Source organism: Scylla paramamosain, unplaced genomic scaffold, assembly GCF_035594125.1.
Source record: "Scylla paramamosain isolate STU-SP2022 unplaced genomic scaffold, ASM3559412v1 Contig2, whole genome shotgun sequence".
Lineage (NCBI taxonomy): Eukaryota > Metazoa > Arthropoda > Malacostraca > Decapoda > Portunidae > Scylla > Scylla paramamosain.
Window position 1 is genome coordinate 4,515,741 of NW_026973667.1, and position 21,464 is coordinate 4,537,204.

Below are 21,464 nucleotides of genomic sequence, written 5' to 3' on the forward strand. Positions count from 1 at the left end.
CTGTATCCCTAACCTTTGTTGTACTGATACCATTCCTTCTGCCGTAACTTTAGTGCTTTCCACGAAATATTTTTCTCACTTTGAAAGTTCTTTACGACATAAATCTCAAACATGTTCTTGGAAAGTGAGAAAACAGGATTATTTTTCTCTGTCCTTTGTTCTACTCCTACGATTCCTCTTGTTTCCTAGGTTCGATAATCTCAAACTGACATTTTCTCGTTTTTGTAATTCTTCAAGGGAGAAATTTCAAACACGTCCTTCAGAGTGGGGAGGCCTGTGTCTTCTTTACCTTTAAACTTTGTTCTGGTGATATGATTTCTTCTACGACGTAACTTTAATAGTCTTCAGTAAATATTTTCTACCTTGGTTAAGTAATACGATTCCATCTGGTATGTGTGTCTTAAGCTGATATTTTCTTGTGTTCTGAGTTTTTAGGAGAGGTTTTAATTACGTTCAGAAAAGTGAGGAAAGGAACCTTCATAACCTTTAGCCTTTTTCTACTAATGTGATTCCTTCTCTTACGTCCGCTAGTAAGTATTAAGTTAAATTTTCTCGTTTATATATATATATATATATATATATATATATATATATATATATATATATATATATATATATATATATATATATATATATATATATATATATATATTTATTTATTAATTTTTTTTTGCGATGGCATTTGAGGCATGGTGCGATGGCATTTGAGGCATGATCCATAAAAGTGAGGAGAGGAGTACTCTTTACCTGAAGGTTTTGTTTTTGTAATACAATTCCTTGTGGTGTGTAACTTAAGTATTGTTTTTGAAGGTCTTTAAGACAGAATTTCACCACGTGCCTGGAGTGTGAGGCGGGAAGAGTCAGTTCTTTATCGTTGGCCTTTTGGTCTTTTTATTTCATCACGACAGAATCTCAACCACTTCCCTGAAAAGTGACAACCAATGAGTACATGACTTGTTTGTGGGTTTTGTTATACTAATGTGATTCCTTTTGTTATGTAAGTTAGTGAGTTTAAGTGATTTATTCTCGTTTTCTTAGTTCTTCTTGACTGTTTTAAACCACGTTCCAGAAAACTACGGAAGGATTAGAATTCCTTATCTCTGCCTTGTAATGTGGCAGTGCAAATCCTTCTCTGATGTAGATTTTATTTATTTATTTATTTTTTTATTTTTTTTTTTCAGAATTGTTCTGGGCAGATTTTAAACCGTGTTCATTATGAAAAGTTTTATCAGTCTTTAATGAAATATTTGGTGTGGCCAGATTACATTTTTCCTTGTTTGGTGGGGCCAGATTACATTTTTCCTTATTTGGTGTGATCAGATTACATTTTTCCTTAATTAGTGTGGCCAGATTACATTTTTCCTTATTTGGTGTGGCCAGATTACATTTTTTCTCTATTTGGTGTGGCCAGATTACATTTTTTCTCTATTTGGTGTGGCCAGATTACATTTTTCCTTATTTGGTGTGGCCAGATTACATTTTTCCTTATTTGGTGTGGCCAGATTATATATATTTAGTGTGTGTGATGACCCAAGGGATGACTGAAGCAATGGTTGTGGTGATGACTGTAATGGTGGTGACTGTGGTGATGAGTGTAGTGATGACAGCCCCTCTCTCAACATCACACTGAAGGGAACACTCTTGAGAACACCCTCATGTGCATCTGTGTGTGCGTCTGGGTCTCTATGTGCGTCTGTGTGTGTGTCAGCCTCACGTGTGGCCCTGTGTGCGTTTCTGTGTGCGTTAACCTCAAGTGCATTTGTACGTGTGCGTCTGTGTGTGTTTGTGCGCGTGTGAGCCTCATGTGCGTCTCTGTCTGCGTTAACCTCAAGTGCACCTGTATGTGTGTCTGTGAGCGTGTGAGCCTCATGTGCACGCCCGTGTGCGTCGCCATGTGCGTGCAACCTGACCACCGTATCCTGGTAGATCCTGTAGAGCCAGTCAACGTCCATGCAACACGTCACATTCACCAGCTTGTCTCCGCGTAGCGACGACACAACACGCCTTCTCTCTTCCTGAGGTAGATGCTGAATACCCCCAAAGTGTGGCGGGTAGTGTGGGTGTGTGCGCGTGTTACCCACATCCTCGTTGACGTCGTCATGAAGCACGTGGAACAAATTATCCGGCTTGAAACGCGCCATTACAAGCGTGTGGTGATCCAGACTCCACACCTCCCCTTGAACTGCATCGCGTGGAACAGCCGTGACATGGAAGAGGAAACCGTTGTGTCCCAGTGCTGTAGACAGGTGGAGGCGGTTCTGTAACGCCTCCACGCTGTCCACACCTTCCAGTGCCGAGTCTTTTCCCAGCACAAATGCAAATTCTTGGTATACCGGACTGTAGTAAAGGTTCTCAAAGTGGCATTGCAAGGTGGAGTGAGGCATCGTGTGGCACCAAGTGGATGTGGGTGCCAGGGAGGTGGGTGGATGGAGGGGGCGGAGGGTATCAGTTGGGCTTTGTTTGTTGGGATGGTTTTCTTTGAGGGTGTGTGTTTGGTGTGTGTCTGGTGGTGGTGGTGGTGGTGGTGGTGTTGTGGGGTGGTTTGTGTGTGTTTGGGGTGTTTTGTGGTGGTGTGTGTGTGTTTCCTGTGTTGTTTGGGGTGTCCTGTGATGCGTGTGTGTTTTGTGATGTGTGTGTGTGTGTCTTGTGTTGTTTTGGGTGTCTTGTGGTGTTTTGTGTTGTCTGTAGCAGTTTTAGGGTGTTGTGTGTTGGCTTCAAGTGTTCTTTGAGGTGTAGTGTGACCCTGTGTGTTGTCTTCTGCAGTGTTGAGGTGCTGTGTGTGTGTTGCCAGTGTTGCTTCTTATTCTGCCTCATCCTTCACAGTGTTGAGGTGCTGTGTGTGTGTTGCCAGTGTTGCTTCTTGTTCTGCCTCATCCTTCACAGTGTTGAGGTGCTGTGTGTGTGTTGCCAGTGTTGCTTCTTGTTCTGCCTCATCCTTCACAGTGTTGAGGTGCTGTGTGTGTGTTGCCAGTGTTGCTTCTTGTTCTGCCTCATCCTTCACAGTGTTGAGGTGCTGTGTGTGTGTTTCTTCTAACAACACACATGCATCACGCACACACACACACCATCATGAGCGTCCAAATTCTCTGTCTTATCTGTACAACCCCCCCACCCCCACTGTCCCCCTTGGCATTCCCCACAGCCAGGCCCCAGGGGAGGGAGGGTGCCGGGGATGCTTGGCACTCTAGGGACCCCTGGTGGCACTGCAGGAGGATTAGTGCCACCAGGGCTAGGCTGGTCATGGCACTGCTGGAAAGGAGAAAAGTCAGGTTAGGTTAGGTGAGGTGAGGTGAGGTGAGGTTTGGTTTGGTTAAGTTACGTTTGATTTGTTTTTTTGGTGAGGTGAGATGAGGTGAGGTGAGGTGAGTTGAGATGAGATGAGATGAGATGAGGTTTGGTTAGGTGAAGTGAGATGAAGTGAAGTGAGATGAGGTTAGGTATGGTTAGATTAGATATAGTTTGTTTTGGTTTCATTAGGTTTGGTGAGATGAAATGAGGTGATGTCAGGTTTGGTGAGGTTTAGTTTGGTTAGGATAGGTTAGGTAAGGATATATTGCATTACATTAGGATTGATTAGGTGAGGCTTGCCAAGGTAAGGATAGGATAGGATAGGATAGGCTGATGCAACATTAGGTTAATCAGGTTAGAATATATCAAGTTATATTAAGGTTAGAATAGAATAAGTTAGGATATGTTAGACTAGTTTGGGACAGGTTACAAGTTACATAGGTAAGGTTTGGATAGGATACTGTAGCTTACATTAGGTTAGTGAGGAAAGGATTCAACAGATTAAGTTGGGTTAGTTTAAGTAGGTTAAGTTAGGTTAGCTTAGTAAGGAAACAATTGAATAGATTAAGTTAGTTTAGGTTTTGTTAAGTAGGCTAGATTAGGTTAGGTTAGGAGTTGGATAAATTAAGTTAGATAAGGATGTTAGATTAAATTAGCTTAGTAAGGGAAGGATTGAATAGATTATGTTGGTTAGGTTTAAGTAACCTAAATTAGGTTAGTTAGGTTAGGTTAGGTTAGGGTAGGTTAGGTTTGTTAGGTTAGTTAGGTTAGGTAAGGTTAGTTAGGTTAGGTTAGGTTAGGTTAGCTCAGGATTGGATTGGGGAGATTACAGTGCATTAGATAACGTTACATCAAACACAATCTGGCAACAGAAGAGAATTCGTAATAAGCATCATAAACGTGTATCAAAGACTTATAATCACATACATCATAATTACTTAAAATCTTAAAAGTTACACAACATGGATTACAAAACACACTAGCATTCATTTCAATTACACAAGGTAAAACGACAGTGAAATTACCTAAAACAGAATTACAGATTACAGAACACAAGATAAAACAACAAAATTACACCAAAAGGAAGAATTAAAATTACATAGCAATAACACAAGTAATAACACCACCTATATCAACAACAACTGCCTGCAGAGAGAGAGAGAGAGAGAGAGAGAGAGAGAGAGCGGGGTGAATGAAAGGCAAGTCAGAGCGTACAGTAGCTGAGAGGAAGTAACTCCCGCCAGCGTTGCCAGACGTACGATAATTATTGTACAAGTACAATAATTTTTGCCAGTGTAGCCGCACCGGCTGGGCATCAATTGGCTCTCAGGTGATCTGTTTTACTGATCACACCCATCATCGTAGGGTCGAGGAAAGGCAGTTCTCCCTGACACGTTTATTGATGAGGTAGGCATGACCGTAAGAACTGCGAACAAGTTCTCGGTCTCAATTTCTTACAAAATAACATTATACACGGATATTAAACACTTTCAACATATTACAATATTCATTAACAATACATGCAATTGACTTGGCACTATGACAATCAGTTTTTACTACAAAATTAAAGTATTTACCTCGGTCACCATCCTGCCCGTCTTTGTCTGAGCGCGACTTGGCCGCGAGTGATGCCCGCAGGCGACTAGCAGGTTAACCCCACACTACTAACAAGTGAGCATCGGCTTCGGTGCTTAATATAGCATTAAATACTGATACTCACACATATTACACGTTTTCATGCAAATAGAAAACTATTGAACATTTCACTTATATATGCTGAGGAATAATCATATGAGGTACATACACTTTACATACAGTAACATGGCTCCCCTAAATTGTGTAACAATTTACCTTAAATTAACATTAGTATGTACCTTAAAACTAGGATTAGCACATAATATGTTTTGTTACACTGGCTCCTTGGCGGGGATTCTCCGGTCTATTTTTATGCATTACCTTCTAACAGCAATACTAGACTATGTATTGGCCTCTCTATGATGGTCCTGTTTGCCTTTGTGTCTTCCCTGGTTGTCGAGATTACAGTCTGAAACCAGGACCTTAACCTTTCTTACTAGGCCATCATGATCAGGAGATACTTCTGTTACTCTTCCCAGTTTCCACTGGTTCCTTGCTAAATTCTGATCTTTGATGAGAACTATGTCATTTACACTGAGATTCCTCTTTGGTGTTGTCCACTTATTTCTAAGTTGTAGGAATTGCACATACTCCTTTTTCCACCTGGACCAGAACTGGTTGGCCAGGTGTTGTGCTCTGCGCCATCTCTTTATGCAGTACAGGTCCTTCTTAATGAAAATGCTTGGAGGAGGCAGTACTACCTTTGTTTTCATAGTTAACAAATTACTGGGTGTCAACGGTGTAGGACTTTCTGGGGAGTTAAAATGGTCCACAGTTAGGGGACGATCATTAACTATATTTTCTGCTTCAACTAAGAAGGTTCTCAGATCTTGGTCATCTAACTGGGTACCATGCTGATCAAGCAACATAGAGAGTACATTTCTCACTGTGCGTATCTGCCTCTCCCAGACACCTCCCATGTGACTGGAATTGGGTACATTCATTTTAAAAACAATCCAGTCACACTGATCTTTCATGAGTTGTCTGACTTTATTGTTATTTAATTCTTTCAAGCATTTCTCATACTCTGATTTGGCTCCTACAAAGTTAGTTCCTTGGTCACATCTCAACTGTCTTACGGGCCCTCTTCATCCTACAAAGCGACGGTATGCACTTAGGAAGGAACTTGTATCCATGCTGTTGGCTGTCTCTATGTGCACAGCTCTACGAGTATATGCCATGCAAGTAAAGAGCACTCCATATCTTTTAAGCTCTTTACGCCCCTCTTTGACATAGAAAGGGCCAAAGAAATCTACTGCTGAGTATATAAAAGGAGGTGATGGTTCTAGTCTGTCAATAGGCAGGTCTGCCATCTTCTGTCCCTGTGTTGTACTTCTAACTTTACGACAGATAATGCACTTTGAAATGTGCCTTGATACTAGGGATGATCCTCCTACTATCCAGTATCCACATGACCTGATTTCATTTAAAGTTATGCCTCTGCCTTGATGATTTGTCCTTTTGTGATGGTGGCATATTATCAGCTGGGTTATGTGAGATGTTTTGGGGAGGATGACTGGATGTTTGGATTCATCTGTCAGATTAGAAAGCCTCAATCTTCCTCCTACTCTCATGATACCATTTTTGTCAATGAAGGGATCTAACTTATAGAGGGAACTGGTCTTGTCTATCACTTTTGTTCCCTTGCCATTGTCTCCTTTAATTAAAGAATTATGGTTAGCAGATGATTCCAGTCCATTTATCTCCTTCTGGAATGCCTTTGCTTGCAGTTGTTTTATAATTACATTTTCAGCTTCTGACACTTGTGCTACATTTACTGGCTTATATGTGTTTCCCTTTACTTTAGTAGTGCCATCACCTTTTCCTCTGAAGCTGTTCAGAAGCTTGAGGCATACAGCAACTGCCCTCTTTGCTTTAAACCAATCAGAAAAATACTCAAGTCTTTCTAGTATATCTGTGGGCTGTTGTGTACCTACAGCATGGCATACAACTTTCTTCACTTCTGGATCATTCTCATTTATGACCTTGTACTGGGAATGGCTATCCATTTTGCTATGTTGCCAAAGGAATTCTGGGCCATTCCACCAGATCTTGCTATTACACAATTCATCTGCTGTCATGCCTCTAGATGCATGATCTGCTGGGTTATACTGCGTCTCTACAAATTTCCACTGATCTGGTGAAGTGTGATCTCTTATTGTTTCTACTCTATTTGCAACATATACATGGAATCTCTTTGCTTCATTTGCAATGTAACCAAGGACTACTTTACTGTCTGTCCAAAATACTTCTTCCACATTATTATACTCAAGTTCTCCCTTCAAGAGTTTATGGATTCTAACTGACACCACTGCTGCTGCTAGTTCTAGTCTGGGTATTGTCATGGTTTTTAGAGGTGTGACACGTGACTTTGCCATTACTAATGCACAATGAATTTGGCCAGTCTTGCTAATTAATCTAATATATGAGCACTGGCCATATCCCTCTTGACAGGCATCTGAAAAGTGATGGAGTTCAACCTTTTCTACTTCCCCAAAGTCATCAGGTTTGTAGCATCTAGGTACCTTTAACTGATCTAGTTTGTGCAGCTTCTCCTTCCATTTTAACCATTTAGGTTTGACATAATCTGGCACCTCATCATCCCAATCAACTGCATTCTTACATAATTCTTGTAAAATTTGCATTCTAGTCAGTATGAGAGGTGACACTAGACCTATTGGATCATATATAGAGCTCACTGTTGACAGAATGCCTCTCCTGGTGAGTGGTTTGTCTTTCAGCTTTATTCTAAATTGAAATGTGTCAGATTCTATGCACCACTCAACTCCCAAAGTTCTTTCTATAGGCAGTGTGTCTTCATTCTTACTAAAATCCAAACTTTTAATTCCATCTGCTCTCTCATGAGGAGAAATTGCAGCTAATACATCTTTGTTGTTTGACAAGAACTTATGAAGGTTAAAACCTCCCTTGTAACATAATTCTTTGCTCTGCTGAATAAGAGTGACAGCTTCATCCATTGTAGCTACTGACTTCAAACCATCATCAACATAAAAGTTGTTTCTTACAAACTTGGCTGCATCAGATCCACACCCGTAGTCATCTGCAGCTTTCTTAAGTGCAAAGTTGGCTACACTTGGAGATGAAGTAGCTCCAAACAGGTGAGCTGTCATCCTGTATTCAGCTATCTCATTATTAAGGTCACCATTTTCCCACCAAAGGAATCTTAACATGTCTCTGTGTTCTGGGTTGACCTTCACTTGATGGTACATTGCTTCTATATCACATACAAGTGCAATGCTTTCTTGCCTAAACCTACACAACACTCCAATAAGTTTGTTGGTAAGGTCTGGGCCTTGTAACAGATGACTGTTTAATGACTGGTTCCTGTAGTTTGCACTACAGTCAAAGACAACTCTCAACTTCTTTGGCTTTCTCGGATGATAGACTCCATGATGTGGAATGTACCAGACCTTACCATCATTCCTAACTAAATCCTTTGTCGGTACAACCTCTGCATAACCTTTTGTAATCATATCATTCATGAACACTTTGTAATCACCTTTGTGTTGATTATCCTTCTCAAGTTTAGCTCTTAACTTCTTGAGTCTCTGCTCTGCTAATAGTTTGTTGTTTGGAAGCTTGACGTTATCATCATAATGGCCATCCTTCAGCTGATGTACTCCTTCTTTCATCTTACTCATAAACCTTTTATCTTCATATGATAATGGAGTGTCAGCTGACTTTCTATCACTGAAGTCAAGTTCAAACATATCTCTCACTTGAGAAGGATTAATCATCTCTTTGGTTTTAGTAGGAACCACTAAGAAATTAACCCTCTTTTCTTCATTGATTTCTACTTCTTGTGTCACTGTTCTGTAGACTACCACTGTATCCTCCAATGGACTTGAATGGGGTGAGATTTTACCAATGATCCCCCAACCTAGCTCTGTCCTACGAGCATAGGGATGCTTCTTGCTATCACCTGCTATTTGCTCTTCTGCCATAATGGTTTCTGCATAATCAAGACCAATGAGAAGTCCTATGTCAATGTTTGGGTCATATTTCATTAGTTTGTCAGAGATTGCCTTTAAGTGGGGCCAGTCGCAAGCAGTCTCGGGCCTTGGTATCTGACTCCGTCCAGCTGAAATGTTTTCTGTTGAATATGCTGAAGGGATTGATATTTCCACTTCTTCATTATAACCTCTTACTTTAAGTCCATGAATTTTGATAGAATCAGTGATTTGTTTTCCACTTATTGTGTGGATCTTGAGTGACACTGATGGTCCACTATAACCTCTTACTTTAAGTCCATGAATTTTGATAGAATCAGTGATTTGTTTTCCACTTATTGTGTGGATCTTGAGTGACACTGATGGTCCACTAACTCCCAATTTATTCAGAGTGCTTTCCTTGATGAATGAAGCATCAGACTGCTCATCCAGCAGGGCATACACTAAAACTTTATTCTCTTCATTACTAACATGATGTAACCATACAGGAACTATCATGGTGTGCATGTCATGTGTCACTGATTCTGTAACTTTGACCTTATTTGCTACTACTGTGGGTTTATCATCTTTAGGCTGAGTTGCTTGTGCTGGCACCTTTTGGCTCTCAGTTCTTGTCATGTCATCATTGTGAAGAGCTGTGGGATGGTATCTCTGACATACTTTACAAACTTTCCTTCTTCTACAATCCTTTCCTTTGTGACCCATTTTTAGACACCCTGTACATAACCGTTTTTCTTTAGCAAATTTGTACCTAGTATTACCATCAAGTTTGGCAAATTCCTTGCAATCATCTAAATCATGATCCTTTGTACAGTAGTGACAGAATCGTCCTTTCCTTTCCTGGTGCTTGGGATACTGTTTGTTGGCTTGTACATTTACTTTACTTTGGAATGACCACATTGGTTTTTCCTCAATTGCTTTAGCCATGAAAGATCTACTCCCTCTATTCTTTGTCATGATGTTTGATTCCCTTGGTTTCCAATTGGTTGCCCTTGTTTGAGTTTTGATCCAGTCATTTACTTCCCTACTTACTGAATTCCAGGAAAGAAATGGATTGCTTGCTCCTTTTGCTTCTTTCTGGACAAATTCACATAACATTTCAAAGGGTGGGTGGTGCTCTTCAATGCTACTAGAAGTGTTATTACTGTTAGTATCAAGATATATCATCGCTTGCTTTCTCCAGTCATGAACAATATGTTCAGGGAGTTTTGCTAGCACCTTTCTCTGCTCTCTAGGGTCATTCAGAAATGACAAGTAAGAAGTGTGTTTCATTGCAGCTAAACAGCACTTCAAAAAATCTGAGAATGCTGTTAATGCTGGACCATTATGCGGAGAGATTGGTAGCCAATTCATTAACTTTTTTGTGTAAGCATCAGCTATGATGCTTTTGTTTCCAAATCTATCACTAAGAATTTTCTTTGCTTGCACATAGTCAGCATCAGAGTTAAAGTGCATTAACATTTTAATGGCATCCTTTGCCTCACCAGTTGTATATCTGTCTAAGTAGGCAAGTCTCTCTTTACCAATAGAAGTTTTAGACTCTACATAAGTTTCAAAGTTTTTCAACCAACTTGGAAATTCCATGGGTTCTCCATCAAAAGTGTTAGGCTCTATTGGAGGGAGGCTCCACTTGGGATCAGGTATGTTGATTGCAAAGGTTCCCCCAGGATGGGAAAAGGATTGATGATTCTGTCTCGCATTATTCACATTATTAGGCATGTTGACATTATGAGTGTGTCTACGAGAGCTTGGTACAAGACTTTGAGCTGTAGGGTTGAGATTTATTACCTGAGGTTCACTAAATATTTGTCCATCTACTTCATTTGTCATCAATTCATTATCTCTATTGCAAGAAGAAGGTTTCTGTGGGTCATGGAATGTAACATATTTGTGAGGCATGGCACTGTCACTTTGTTGATTTGCAATTGTTTGTGCTTTCATTTCATTTTGTGACTCTATGTATTGTTGAAGATAACTTTGCTTCTCTACACTTTCATCATTACCTGGAAGTATTTTTACTTCTTCTTCAACTAACCCAAGAGCATTAAGTTCTGCACTAGCAACTGCTAAATCTCTCTCTTTCTTTTTCTTTGCAAACATTGCCTGGTCTCTTGCTAACATAACTTCTGCCTCTGCTTTTGTCTTAGCTAACATAACTTCTGCCTCTGCTTTTGTCTTAGCCAACATAACTTCTGCCTCTTCTAAATTATCATGATATTCCATTTCCTTTCTAAGTCTGGCTACCTTTGCTGCTGCTTCTTGCTTTCTTTGTGCTGATGAATGTGATGAAGACTCTAGAATGTCTAGACAGTTTGCTAGAACAAATTGATCCTCTGTCATTCTTTAACTCCATTCTTTTACATTCTATACTTTCTAATATTTCATGGTGAACTTGTTGATTGTGTTCCAGCTCTTCATTTAGCTCCTCTGACCTTTCTGGCTCTAGTTCCACCAGCTTTGTGTATTCCACATAATACTGCTGAAATGCCTCTATTACTTCACTTGACATGGGCTCTAATTCAAAGGGGTTAATTACAATTTTTAATCCTTTCTTAATTTTGCTGGTAACACTGCTCCATTTACGCTTACAGGACTCTGCTCTTCCTTTGGTTACGTTGACTTGATATTCTCTTCCTTTATCGGTTGGCACTCGCTCCCTGACACTAACTTCTTCAATACAAGTTTGATCCCTGTCCACTTGCTCACCCTCACCTTCCCTAAGGCCATCTACGGCATTAATTTCCTCAGTATCAGACATATCTAACAACTTAATTGTGTCAATACTGAGACACTGAAAGAGCAATTAAATTACCACTCTTAATACTAGCTAATTGTGGGTAATTTTCACTTAGGCTACTCAATTCAGTGCACATACATACTATTATACTTTCTTGCCTGTGACCATGGGTTCTACAAAATGGTGGCGAGGCACAGTGAGTAGAAGGGAGTGGTTGTCGTCAAGGGTAGAGCTGACCCCGGGGCCTCAGAGGTCAACCTTTAGGCTTACGTCAGCGTCCCCTCGTCCTGTGACTCACTCTTGCTACGGTTTCACATGGAGCCAATTTCTTCCTTGTAGGTCGAGTTCTTACTGTAGACGCACCGGCTGGGCATCAATTGGCTCTCAGATGATCTGTTTTACTGATCACACCCATCATCGTAGGGTCCAGGAAAGGCAGTTCTCTCTCTGACGTTTATTGATGAGGTAGGCATGACCGTAAGTGTTAATGTATGTAAAGCGTATGTACCTCACGGCATTATTCCTCGGCATTTATAAGTGAAATGTTCAATAGTTTTCTATTTGCATGAAAACGTGTAATATGTGTGAGTATCAGTATTTAATGCTATATTAAGCACAGAAGCCGATGCTCACTTGTTAGTAGTGTGGGGTTAACCTGCTAGTCGCCTGCGGGCATCACTCACGGCCAAGTCGCGCTCAGACAAAGATGGGCAGGATGGTGACCGACGTAAATACTTTAATTTTGTAGTAAAAACTGATTGTCATAGTGCCAAGTCAATTGCATGTATTGTTAATGAATATTGTAATAAGTTGAAAGTGTTTAATATCAGTGTATAATGTTATTTTGTAAGAAATTGAGACCGAGAACTTGCTCGCAGTTCTTACGGTCATGCCTACCTCATCAATAAACGTGTCAGGGAGAACTGCCTTTCCTCGACCCTACGATGATGGGTGTGATCAGTAAAACAGATCACCTGAGAACCAATTGGCGCCCAGCCGGTGCGGCTACAGTAAGAACTGCAAACAAGTTCTCGGTCTCAATTTCTTACAAAATAACATTATACACTGATTGTTTAAATTAAACACTCTCAACATATTACAATAATCATTAACAATACATGCAATTGACTTGGCACTAAAGTGGCAGTTTTGCATAATATTTGGAATAATTACATATGTACGACAATTTTACCAGAAGTACAATAATTTCAACCTGTGTAGTACGATAATATGGCCAAAACAATCTGGCAATTCTGAACTCTACGAGCCTAACAGAATCTCATGGCGTCCGGAAGGAAGGTTTGTAGTTGTACATGTAAACATTGACCAAAGAACACCAAAATTCACATGAACGCGGCGCCCACACCAAAATTACTAGAAGTGAGGAAAAGGAAGTCAAGGTGAGTGTGTGTGGCCAAAAATCACCTTAAAATGGCAAGAATGGACGCTGTTACCACCACAAGGAACAGAAGGGGAGGGAGCGGTGTGTTTAGGGAGAACTTCCGGGACGGGACAACAAACTTTTCTTATTTCCCCACGGAGGGAGGAAGTTGCGGAAAGAGGAAAAGACGGGAGATGTTTGGATTCACTCACCTGCTTGACTCACCTGGATGGCTACCCTTTCTTGACACATGAATAGACAGGTAGAGGTTATTTCATATGAATATAAGGGCAGCGCGGATCTGCAGGTGCGCCAAACCTCACGGTATTTTACTGTTTCCCCAGTATTAACGTGGCTTTCCTTACCCTTCTTATCAGAGAAGGGCACTGGTCTACCCTGGTGAGGGGGTGTTCGTTCGTGCATGTGTATGTCACATCTGTTGGCAAGCGTGAAATTGTTCACGGTGATTAGTTCCTTTGTTTGAGAATGCAGCTGCTGGCCAATTAAAACATGAGGGATTAATTTAGCCAATGACAGCGCTTTACTTCATCCTGAGGAGGGAGAAGCGCTCAATTTGAAATATTTGAGTTAGTGCGAGGAAGAAGTCTGTCTGTTGCTGCCATTATTTCCAGCGCACCGCCACATTTTGTGAAGAGAAACAAGGTGACCACTTCTTATTCATTTATCTGCCTTGCCAGTTAGGTTAGCTGACTTTAGTTAGGTTAGGTTAAGTTAGTTTGGTTTGTGTGGTTAGGTTTGGTTAAGTTATGTTTGGTTAGGTTAGGTTAGGTAGTTTTGTCAGGTTGTTAGTTTGGTTAGGTTTTATTTGGCTACTTTAGGTTAATTTAGTCAGGTTAGGTTATTTAGGTTAAGTTAAGTTAGGTTTGGTTAAGTTAGTTTGGTTAGGTTAAGTTAGTCTTGGTTAGGTTAGGTTAAGTTAGGTTTGGTTAGGTTAGGTTGGCTACTTTAGTTAGGTTAAGTTAGCTAGTTTGGTTAGGCCTGTAAGGTGGAGGTTGAGCGGAATGATGTTGCTTTTCTCCGGAGTGGTGAATCTGCTCCACCCGGATCCTCGTTGCTGGATCCATTTGTTGCGGTGGATTGTTACCCTCTAATTTAATTCACTCCCATCACCACTAACCTTGCTGTTGGAATGACAGTTCCCACAAACACTCCATTTAAATTCAAATTATGTTTAAAGGCCAGGGGCAAATGTGAGTTTTTTTTTTTTTTTTTTCTTCACCTTAGTTAAGTTGTCTGTGCATGATTTGGTTAGCCTTAGATGTTAATGAGTTAGGTATTCTGTACACAGCATTAATACTGTGATAACATTTTGAACAGTAAGTATTCTGTACACAGCATTAATACTGTGATAACATTTTGAACAGTAAGTATTCTGTACACAGCATTAATACTGTGATAACATTTTAAACAGTAAGTATTCTGTACACAGCATTAATACTGTGATAACATTTTGAACAGTAAGTATTCTGTACACAGCATTAATACTGTGATAACATTTTGAACAGTAAGTATTCTGTACACAGCATTAATACTCTGATAACATTTTGAACAGTAAGTATTCTGTACACAGCATTAATACTGTGATAACATTTTGAACAGTAAGTATTCTGTACACAGCATTAATACTCTGATAACATTTTGAACAAGTATACCGGGGAAAAACTGTGTTTGTGTCCTTGACGACCCAGTGGAGTGTGGGTGGGTGACCCAACTTTGGGCTGTGACCCAAGGGTTAAGAACCACTGACCCAAGGTAATACACTCTTCCAGGCACTTGCTGTGAGAGAGAGGGGAGACCTGTGCACCGCTGTGCTGCACTGTGCTTAGATGTCCCTGGTACACTCCTGAGGCTGTACCATTCTTGCCCCTATTGTGAGTATGTCTCTGTGTGTGTGTGTGCGTGTGTGTGTAGTTGACAATTACTGAAGAGTTTGTGACTTGACCCGTCCCACAAGTGACAAAGACGGCATCATGTTGGTCAGTGCTTGCAGAAATGGGTCTTTCTGAGACGTGGGTACAGTTTGTAATGGCTGCCACTCTTCCCTGCTCCACAGACCAGGCCAGCATCCAGGCCGCTGCCCTGCCTGGCACTGACGGCTGTTTGACCTCCACGAGGGTCCCTGCAGGACTGGACGCGGCGTGTGCTGGCGGGAGTGGTGCTGCGGTGGAGGTCGTGAGGCCAGGCAGCAGCATGAGTGGCCGGCGGCGGCGGCAACAGCAGCAGCAGCAGCAGCAGCCAGCCTCAGGTGTGGGGAGGCACAGGCGTGGTGGCAAGAATCACCAGGAGGCAGGCAGCTCTGTCCACAGAGGAGAGAGCAAGTTTGAGTGCCAGCAGTGTGACAAAACTTTTGTATCCAGACAAGGCCTTAAGTACCACACCCTGACACACAGTGGTGTTAGAAATTATGAGTGTGGTGAGTGTGGGAAGAAATTTACCCACAAGTCTAACCTCAACACACACACCCTGACACACAGTGGTGTTAGAAATTATGAGTGTGGTGAGTGTGGGAAGAAATTTACCCACAAGTCTTACCTCACCACACACACCCTGACACACAGTGGTGTTAGAAATTATGAGCGTGATGAGTGTGGGAAGAAATTTACCCAAAAGTCTTCCCTCAACACACACACCCTGACACACAGTGGTGTTAGAAATTATGAGTGTGATGAGTGTGGGAAGAAATTTACCCACAAGGGTAACCTCACCACACACACCCTGACACACAGTGGTGTTAGAAATTATGAGTGTGGTGAGTGTGGGAAGAAATTTACCCACAAGTCTTCCCTCACCTCACACACCCTGACACACAGTGGTGTTAGAAATTATGAGTGTGATGAGTGTGGGAAGAAATTTACCCAAAAGTCTCACCTCACCACACACTCCCTGACACACAGTGGTGTTAGAAATTATGACTGTGATGAGTGTGGCAAGAAATTTACCCACAAGGGTAACCTCACCACACACACCCTGACACACAGTGGTGTTAGAAATTATGAGTGTGATGAGTGTGGGAAGAAATTTACCCACAAGTCTAACCTCACCACACATACCCTGACACACAGTGGTGTTAGAAATTATGAGTGTGATGAGTGTGGGAAAAGATTTTCTACCATTTCTCGTCTCAATGAACACGCCTTCAGACACACTGGGGTGAGGGAGTTCGAGTGTGATGTTTGTGGCAAGTGTTTCAAGACAAAGGGTGAGATTGCCCAGCACGTGAAGATCCACTTCTGAGGTGGTGGTGTGTGGACACATGGGGCCACACCTGTACCCGTGGTGGTGGTGGTGGTGGTGGTGGCTGTGCCTGTGTGTGCTGTGAAGGAGTCATGGCCCCAGCAGTTTTGTGTGGTGGTGGTGGTGGTGGTAGTGGTGTGAGGGAGTCATGGCCCCAGTAGTTTTGTGTGATGGTGGTGGTGGTGTGGGGGAGTCATGGCCCCAGCATTTGTTTTGTTGGCAGTGCAGGTGTGACTTTCAATAAATGTGTGTGTGCAGTAAACCTTTGTTTGTGTATTTATCAGGTGTAGTATACAGGGCCTCAGCTACAGGAATATATTGTAGTGAGGCAGCCCCTCTCTCTCCTTGCCTCAAGTGTTTGTGTATTCACCAGGTGTAGTATACAGGGCCTCAGCTACAGGAATATATTGTAGTGAGGCAGCCCCTCTCTCTCCTTGCCTCAAGTGTTTGTGTATTCACCAGGTGTAGTATACAGGGCCTCGGCTACAGGAATATATTGTAGTGAGGCAGCCCCTCTCTCTCCTTGCCTCAAGTGTTGTGTTTCTGTTTCTTTTTGTCATCCTTCACACGTTAGGTTAGGTTAAGTCTGGCACCATCTTTGCCTCTCTCTCTCTCTCTCTCTCTCTCTCTCTCTCTCTCTCTCTCTCTCTCTCTCTCTCTCTCTCTCTCTCTCTCTCTCTCTCTCTCTCTCTCTCTCTCTCTCTCTCTCTCTCTCTCTCTCTCTCTCTCTCTCTCTCTCTCTCTCTCTCTCTCTCTCTCTCTCTCTCTCTCTCTCTCTCTCTCTCTCTCTCTCTCTCTCTCTCTCTCTCTCTCTCTCTCTCTCTCTCTCTCTCTCCAGGTGAGGAAGCACACAAGTGTAACAGCTAACAATTTCTGTGTAATTGTTGTGGTGGTGACTTTCCTCCTCATGTTCTTGTCCTGGAAAGGAAAGGCTGCCCTCGTGTTCCTCACCATCCTGTTGTGTCACCAACCGTGTTGTTTGTGTGCTTGTTTGGTGATGGCTGGCCCTGCATCACTGCGCCCTCGTCTTTGCTCCTTCACTGCTGCCAGCTGTGCCCGTGGTCATGATGACGGTGGTGATGGTGATGATGATGGCGAGCGAGACATTCAAAGGAGGGCGTGCACGTGCATGGTGGTGAGCAGGTGATGATTGGAAAGGCACAGAATGTTCAGGATGGAAGAGGAGAAGGAGCAGGAGTCTTTGTGTATAGGAAGGAGAGGAATGTAAGAGGAGAAAAGATAGATGTAGGCAGCTCTGTCATGAGAGAAGGCGGCAGATTGCACAGGCCACCCTGGAATGTCGTGAAAGGCTTGCGGTGGTCGTGGTGTGCGTGAAGGGGGAGGGTGAGAGGGCAGGCAGAGACAACACCAAGAGTTAACCAGTGTTCTCATTCATTCTTCCCTTTTTCAGGTAAACTCTGGAACTCCCTGCCTGCTTCTGCATTTCCTCCTTCCAATGGCTTCAAGTCTTTCAACGAGGGGGAGGCTCAAGACATCGTTTTATTTATCTATTTTTATTATTCTCATTTCATTTGGCTCCTCTACAGGAACTGACATTAAGTTGGCTTTTTATTCAAATTTTTTGTTGTCCTTTTCCAACAGCCCTCTTACATAAAAGAAAATAACTAAATAATAACAAGAAAAGCCAGTGTCTCTGGGTGGCAAAACCACTCGGCCTGGAGAGAATGTGCATGGCGTGCCAGGTGTACCAATGGAAGGAGTATTGAGGCAGTGAAGGAGTCCCTGGAGACAATGTGCATGGCGTGCCAGCTGTACCAATGGAAGGAGTATTGAGGCAGTGAAGGAGTCCCTGGAGACAATGTGCATGGCGTGCCAGGTGTAGCAATGGAAGGAGTATTGAGGCAGTGAAGGAGTCCCTGGAGACAATGTGCATGGCGTGCCAGGTGTACCAATGGAAGGAGTATTGAGGCAGTGATGGAGTCCCTGGAGACAATGTGCATGGCGTGCCAGGTGTACCAATGGAAGGAGTATTGAGGCAGTGAAGGAGTCCCTGGAGAGAATGCATGGCGTGCCAGGTGTATTGACAATTAATATGAAGGATAACGTTAAGTTTGTGTTTGCCTTTTTGTTTTTCCCAGCAGGAGTTGTCGCTACAAAGGCTGACTTAGGAGCAAAGCGAGCCGCCTGTAGCGCCAAGCTCAAGCTCAAGATGTCAACACGAAACCTGGAGTGTGTGCAGTATGCCAGAGACAGGAATGAGATGATGCAAGTGATACTGACTGAGTTAGGGCATGATAGGAATGAAAGAGTGGAGAAGACAGGAAAGGAATGGATGGTGTTGTTGCTGGGACTGGGTAGAGAGGCCAATGAAAGGATGATTGAGGCGGTGAAAGAGTTTCTGGAGAGAATGTGGCGTGCCAGGTGTATGAACAATTAGGATAGAGGATGCTGTTCGTTTCTCTTTTTTTTTTTTTTTCCCCTTTCTACAGGAGTTGCCGATCCAAAGGCCTGGCTCAGGAGTGATCCTGTGCCACCTGTACCATCAAGATCAAGATCAAGGTATGACGGGGCCGCTGGGGGCAGGGTCCGGCTGCTGCCCGGACTGTTGTGGCGTGTACTACTGCTGCCACGACCACCTTCGGGAGGACCGGGAGCAGCACCGGCAGTGGTGTGAGCTGTACAAGCTGTGCTCCTGCTGCAACCAGCAGGCCAAGAACAGGGAGGCCATCACACTGCCCACCGCCCTGGACTAGGAGTACCGCCCCCTGGCCCCCACCATGGAGGAGCACATCCTCTCCCTGGCCAGCAGGCTGCGGCCCGTGGCTGTCGCTGGGGCCTCACCTTCCCTACGTGCTGCAGCAGGTGTGGCCAGGCCTGGCCACGGCACCCGTCCTTACCCTGCATGTGGTGGGGGCGGAGGATGCCCGGGAGCCCCGTGTGGCCGCCCCCTGGGAGTACTTGATGCACCGCCTGCCAGTCCTGGCCCGCCTGCATGTGTTGCTGGTGGGGCCAGGGCTGGGCGGGCCACAGGGGTGCCACAGGGCCGCGCTGTGCCAGCAATGCAGGGACAAGGACCGGCAGCTGGTGGTGGAGTGCCGTCGTGCCCTGTACCACAACCTGGCCCAGGCCACTGCGGCAGCCACCCCCACCCCACCCTGCGCTTGGCCTTCAACTGTGGCTTGCACGAGTGGGAGGGGGACGAGGGGGACACCTGGCCAGACTCCTTGCCCCTCATGTCCGACGATGCTGCGCCCCTTGCCTTCACCTCCTTCAACCACTAAGAGGCACAGAAGGACCTGGCTGCCCTCAGGAGGGCCAAGCCAGAGGTGCAGGTGTCCCTGGCGCGCCCCAACCCCTACCGCAGCACCCGCCCGCTGCGGGACTGGACACGGGAGGATGGCGCCCACATGTACTACACCAACCAGTACCTCACTGTGCTGCAGGCCGGCCAGGCAGGGCAGCGGGCGGCACAGGACACGGGGGGGGGAAGGAGAGCAGGAGGAGGCAAGAGAGGAAGGGAAGCAGGGTGAGGCAAGAGAAGGAGGACAGATGGGAGAGCAGCACACCCTGCCAGACACCACCTAGCACCACTCGTCCTGGTCCCTGCCTGCCACACACCCACAGTACAAACCTGTGTTCACTTCCCACACTCCACCAGTACAAACCCCAGCCTGGCAGGTGTGGCTCAACTCTCCACACCTACACAACACAGATGCCCTTCAAAATACACACACTCTTCATCATCATCATCATCAAGTCACTCACCATCACACACAAACCAGAATCTCCTTGGGGCAGCACACCTCAGCATTCCACATCCAGCATCTTTCTACCTCTGCCACACTGCCACATCTCCACCAGTGTTCGTGTTCTCAGCTTCACCATGTCTTCTGTGTTTCTTCGGTGTTGTGTCTCATAATTTGCTAACAGTTTTAACTCCTGTGACAGCCTCTAGCCCCCAACAGCTCAGATTTCCAAGAGATCATAGCACAAGGCCAATATTCTGTAATGCTCTGCTCTCATTATGACTGTTTTCCAAGGCCACAGAGATTAGCCAGGTTCTCAAGAGTGTTTCACCTGTTAATAATGTAGAAATGTGAATCTGTCACTAGAACTGTAAAAACACCTTGAAAACATGTCACTTCAACTAGACCCTTTGGAAAGTAGTGGAGGTGCAGTGCTGAAGTGTTGCAGACTATGGCCCTAAAGACTGTGACAGGAGACAAGCACAGTAGTACATAAGAACATAAGAAATAAGGGAAGCTGCATGAAGCGACCGGGCTTACACGTGGCAGTCACTGTATGAAATATACCTACCTATTTCCACCTATCATCCCCATCCATAAACCCGTCTGAGTAGTAGGGAATGATAGCAGTGTTCAGGACTTACGAACTTCACTGTACAAAACCATTTCATTCCATAGCAGTTTGTTTACATGTACCAGCGTGCCTTAGGGACACGTCAGCTGCCTCAACACAGTCCAAGGAGAAGTACAAAGGAAGAAATTGGTGTTTGAAAATTAATGAATGAGCGAATGAATGTAGCATCGAAGGGAGGTACAAAGAGAAGAGAGGCGATGATTTTGTCGTCTCGATGTACAAAGAAAGACGACTTGGTGTTTATAAATTGTGAAGATGAGGGTGAGAGAGGAGAATGCTTGACTGACTTTTAAGAATAGACACTTTGATAGAACAAAGAACAATGAAAAAAAATAAAGAAAAAATGTTTCACTGCATAACATTTTTGAGAGAGAGAGAGAGAGAGAGAGAGGTAAGGAAAGACACAGTTAATTTAATCCTTTAGTTGTCAGTTTAATTAGTGCACAAGGAAGGAAAAGCAGAGTTTGTAAGATTAGATAAACAAGTTGATTCAAGTAATTATTTGGCTTGTCTTCCAGTTTACACAATTGATCATTCTTTTAATTTACTATTCTCATTAGGATTACTTTTTTGTTATGTTTAGGGAGCAGCAAGAGTCTGGAGGATGAGATAAACAACAAGGGATTCAAAGATTTACCTTGTCTTGTAATGTTACAGTTCAAGCCAGTCTGTATTTTGTCATTTTCAATTTGCTTTAATACTCTTCCTTCAACACACCTGCCTTCTCCCTCCCCTGAGACACCCCACCCCTCTCTCTTCATAGCTCCCTTTCCTCTACACTTACAAGAGCTGTGTGACCACTGGTGTCCGGCTCACTCACCTCTCAAAGGAAACTGTGCACAATTGCCAGAAAAAC

General features: G+C 43.6%; 1 protein-coding gene and 1 long non-coding RNA gene across 2 annotated transcripts in view; one reads left to right on the forward strand and one right to left on the reverse strand.

Moving 5' to 3' along the window:
• Positions 1-14,904, forward strand: part of LOC135095993 (uncharacterized) — a 31,830-nt gene extending 16,926 nt beyond the window's left edge. Inside the window, exon 5 of the long non-coding RNA XR_010264553.1 lies at positions 14,803-14,904. This is a non-coding gene — a long non-coding RNA (uncharacterized LOC135095993). The remainder of the gene's footprint in view (positions 1-14,802) is intronic.
• Positions 1,214-3,285, reverse strand: LOC135095886 (uncharacterized). Its single transcript, XM_063997031.1, has 2 exons — positions 1,877-3,285; positions 1,214-1,810 (listed from the first exon to the last, which is right to left on the reverse strand). The coding sequence occupies exons 1-2, from the start codon at positions 2,382-2,384 to the stop codon at positions 1,413-1,415; spliced, it is 906 nt and encodes a 301-aa protein (XP_063853101.1). The 5' UTR covers positions 2,385-3,285; the 3' UTR covers positions 1,214-1,412.
• Positions 14,905-21,464: the final 6,560 nt, after the last annotated feature.

Coding starts and splice junctions, on each gene's coding strand:
- LOC135095886 (XM_063997031.1), bottom strand. CDS start 2,384: ATGCCTCACTCCACCTTGCAATGCCACTTTGAGAACCTTTACTACAGT. Junction 1,811..1,876: donor ACATGGCGACGCACACGGGC/GTGCACATGAGG, acceptor ACGCAGACAGAG/ACGCACATGAGGCTCACACG.